We start from the raw sequence: 4,229 nt of genomic DNA, 5'->3' as shown, positions 1-4,229 counted from the left end.
GAGAAATATGATATTTGTATATTAACTTAAAAGAATGATGATTACACACTCTGTTTTTATAAAATAGAAAGCTTAACAACTCTAATCAAATATTAACAAATTTGATAACTATATTACTAACTTGTAAAACTATTTAACCAATTGTCTAACTAATGATGTGGAACCTTTAATACTCTCTAGTACAGTAGTACATGGCATGGTGCAAAAGACAACATGATTTAAACGAAAAAAATTGACGTCTTCTAGATGTCATAATTTAAGTTGACTTCTGATTGCTTCTTAAATTCTATTTTTGAGGTAATATTGTTTAATCCTGACTGTCTTTTTACGTGATATGACCAATAGTTACATATTAAAGTCCCACCACACAGTACCATACTAAACTTTGACTTATAAATAGTTATATTTTTCATAATACTAATTAATTTATTTGTGGAACCTTCACTTCTTTCGGGGGTCTCTAAGCTTACATCCCTTTATTTGCAGTTGCATTTACATCTAAATTACCCCAAAAAAATTATAATGGACAATTTTTTTTTATAAAGTTAAGAAGTACTCCAGTAATCAACTTTACTTTAAAATTGGTTAGAAAAATAATACAATATATAACACTTAAAAAATATTATATCATGCACAAATTTACTGTGGCAAAAAAATTATGATTTTAAATAATGAACTTTTTTAAAGTAGGACTTCATAAATTATTATAGTAGCCTAGTAGGATATATGTTACAAAGAAATAATGAGAAAAAGAAACCCAATTTCTAGCTCAAACATAAGTAACTCAGTTCATCTAACACCCTTGAACTACTAAATAGGATTCTTACCCTTACATTCTCTTCCCCGCCAGTCCCTTTCTCTCTTTTGTTTCTCTTTTAGTTTTCTTTCTTTAAAGGAAATAACACAAAATATTAATGTGACTTAATCTTAAATGTTCAAATAAAAGACTACTGATAGATAAAGAAAATAAAAAGGAAGAGAATCCGAATTCTTGTACTACACCCACATTAACTAGTATAAAATAATTATTAAAAGTTTGTAAATTGTAAGACACTTAACCAGTATAAAATAATTACTACAAGACTTATAAAGCGTCAAAATCAAGGTCTATATAAATAAATAAATATACAGAACTTCTGTGTTCGGTTCAAGCGTAATCAAGCCGACAAGCAGCCAGGCATAGACCCAAATTCAAAGTCCCAATTCCAGTTTGGTATTTTACATCTTTGTTTTTTTGGACAAGGATTGTCTGCCATCCTTGTTCCCGTGTTCTTATGTGCCTTCCTATTTTATGTTGTTATGATTAAGCCACGTCAATATTTTATATTTTTTTATAGAGATAATAAAATAAAAATAAATAGTACTATAAAATCTTGATGTGGCTTAACCATGATCACATAAACAAGAAAACATGAGAGGGCACGAAAATAAGAAGAGCAGACAATCCTTGTCCTTGGTTTTTTTCCTATCTATTGTCCCGATCGGTACTCCTTGTCGTTTACTTGCATCGTGCGTTGAAAAATACTAACTAAATGAAAAGAGATAGGGCAGGGGAGGCAAATTGATGTTGACGATGTGGAAATTGGTACCGACTGAAAGAACACGTGAGTGAATATGAAAGCAGTGGAAATTCATGAGAGAGGATCTCGCCGGATCCTTTTTATGAGGATCTTAAAAATCCTTCAATTACATTCATTCATAGTACAGATCCTCTTTGTGAGGATCCTAAAAATCCTTCAATTACATTCATTTATCGTACATTGTCCGATCAGTTTTTATCCAGTATTGTTTATATTCAATTTTAAATAAAAAAAATTACAATGATTTTTTACCGCATGATATACTTGCATCGTGCGTTGAAAAATACTAACTAAATGAAAAGAGATAGGGCAGGGGAGGCAAATTGATGTTGACGATGTGGAAATTGGTACCGACTGAAAGAACACGTGAGTGGATATGAAAGCAGTGGAAATTCATGAGAGAGGATCTCGCCGGATCCTCTTTGTGAGGATCTTAAAAATTCTTCAATTACATTCATTCATCGTACAGATCCTCTTTGTGAGAATCCTAAAAATCCTTCAATTACATTCATTTATCGTACATTGTCCGATCAGTTTTTATCCAGTATTGTTTATATTCAATTTTAAATAAAAAAAATTACAATGATTTTTTACCGCATGATATACGATGAACAAATGTGATTGCAAGATCTTCAGGATCCGGCAATAATCAAATTTTCTTTAATTGTATGCAGCAATTTTATGAAAATCGAATGATTTGGATTGAAAATATAAAATATAACAGTTGTGAAAACCAAACCTAAAGATTAAAATATCGTAGCAGTGCATTAATTAGTTATTTTTGTTAGATATAAATTAGGGGTTCCCACTTAGTACCACAGTGGTATTATTCTTCATTTATAAGTGAGAAGTCAAATGTTTGATTCTCGCCAAAGACAAAGGCAAATTTGAATCACATTATTGCTAGTCCATTGTGAAACTAAGCCCACCCCCTCCCTTTATCTTTTGTTCAAAAAAAGAAAAAATTAGGGGCCTTGCTACACTAATACTAGTTTTATGCAAGATTTAACTTGGAGAAAGACTCATTAATTCCTTATATGCAAGATCAAACTGTTAATTTTCCGGTCCACTAAGTGATACATACCATAAAAGTCAAATTCGTAAGTTAGAGAAATTGCAGTTGTATTCACAAAATTAACACAATTATTGAGAAGTTTCCCAGTATATAAACGGGTCTCGCGCACAATGACGGTCTACCAGAATAAGCCCACATAATATTACTGTATAAACAAATAGAATTAAATGATGAAACCTAAAGAAAAAACCAAGTTTAAAAATCATGATACACGTGATTAAATGAAAAGAGGAGCTTTTTCGCCGCTAAACAGTATCTTGGTGTAAAGTGCGTGCGTTTCGTGTTTGAAGGGGTCTAGACTACAGTCACGTCTATGTGGGGCCCTTCAGTCCGCATGCTGCATGCATATGGCAGTTTTATATATAAAGTCACTCCACATCGATCTAAAACCCACTCCGCATCTATCTTCATTTGTTCTCTCTTCAATCTTCATCATCATCCTTCATTCTCTTGGTTTTGTAGTAACTTTGATTCCAAACCCTAAATTACCATGAGGAGAAACTGCAATCTGGAGCTTCAGCTTCAGCTTCATAATCCTTCTGCTGATTCCAGCTTCCCTAACCCTAATGAAACCCAGCAACAAGAACAACACGAACAACAGCAGCAGCAGCAGCAGCAGATGACAATTTTTTACAACAGAATGATGTGCGTTCGTGATGTTACAGAGCTTCAGGTACGTCACGTTCTTCTTTTAAAGTTTAAGATAGCTTAATCATCCAAACGTATTAAATAAGTGGACAGTTCATCATAAATATGTTATTTGGTATTTATACGGTCGATTTTTTCAATACATTTGAGTGACTAATTGATGAATGAGCTCATCTTCCCAAGGGGGAAGTGTAAGTATTATTCAGATATTAATCATATTAATGAATAGTTATCCTCTAATAACTTATTAAATTAAACCAATAATTAATTAAATTTGTTGGTACTTTGCAGGCCAGATCCATCATTTTTCTTGCAAACAAAGAAATGGAAGAGAGGGTAAAGAGTCCATTTACTCCAAGTGGATCATCAGAACCACCTTCACCAAATTTGATGTCTCCGCTGGGTAGCCCAGTTGCTGGCACGTCTCTGAAGAGATCACTCCAAAGGTTTTTGCAGGAGAGAAAGCATCGGAATCAAGCAACATCTCCATACCATCGCTAGGAACTAAGGCACGTCAAGTTTATTATTTACGTAAATTAGATGGAGATCGACTGATCGAAGAGAGCTTTGTGTAAATTAGTTAATTCTAAGCACTTCTAGTCATCGTGTGGGAGACATCATATATACATTGTTTGGGTTGATTTTAGATCTTTAATGTTAGATGGTGTTAATTGGATTATGGCAAAACATTTTTCATTTGTTGTTCTTTTGTTGATGTGGGTGGGAGATGATATGACTGAGAAGATTACATCCATTTTGGCTAATAATTTTCCTTTTTTACACAAGTAAACCATTAGAATACAATATGTTTTAAAAAAATTGCAAAAATTCAAATAATATACCAATTTCGACATGGTTCACTAATTTCATTGGATGATAATTAACCAACTAAGAAAACAAGAATATTTAAGATGTTTTTATATAAA

At 32.4% G+C, this 4,229-nt stretch overlaps 1 protein-coding gene across 1 annotated transcript; it reads left to right on the top strand.

The window, feature by feature from the left end:
- The first annotated feature begins 3,039 nt into the window (after window positions 1-3,039).
- Window positions 3,040-3,999, top strand: LOC103435005 (protein TIFY 5A-like). The gene is made up of 2 exons (XM_008373393.4): window positions 3,040-3,328; window positions 3,595-3,999. Exons 1-2 carry the CDS (start codon window positions 3,146-3,148, stop codon window positions 3,802-3,804), a joined length of 393 nt encoding a protein of 130 aa, XP_008371615.3. The 5' UTR covers window positions 3,040-3,145; the 3' UTR covers window positions 3,805-3,999.
- Window positions 4,000-4,229: the final 230 nt, after the last annotated feature.

The sequence above is a fragment of the Malus domestica genome, chromosome 10 (genome assembly GCF_042453785.1).
Source record: "Malus domestica chromosome 10, GDT2T_hap1".
In the NCBI taxonomy this organism is placed as follows: domain Eukaryota; kingdom Viridiplantae; phylum Streptophyta; class Magnoliopsida; order Rosales; family Rosaceae; genus Malus; species Malus domestica.
The sequence above is the reverse complement of the archived record's forward strand: the minus strand, read 5'-3'. Positions and strand labels throughout refer to the sequence as shown.

Coding starts and splice junctions, on each gene's coding strand:
- LOC103435005 (XM_008373393.4), top strand. CDS start 3,146: ATGAGGAGAAACTGCAATCTGGAGCTTCAGCTTCAGCTTCATAATCCT. Junction 3,329..3,594: donor GTGATGTTACAGAGCTTCAG/GTACGTCACGTT, acceptor GGTACTTTGCAG/GCCAGATCCATCATTTTTCT.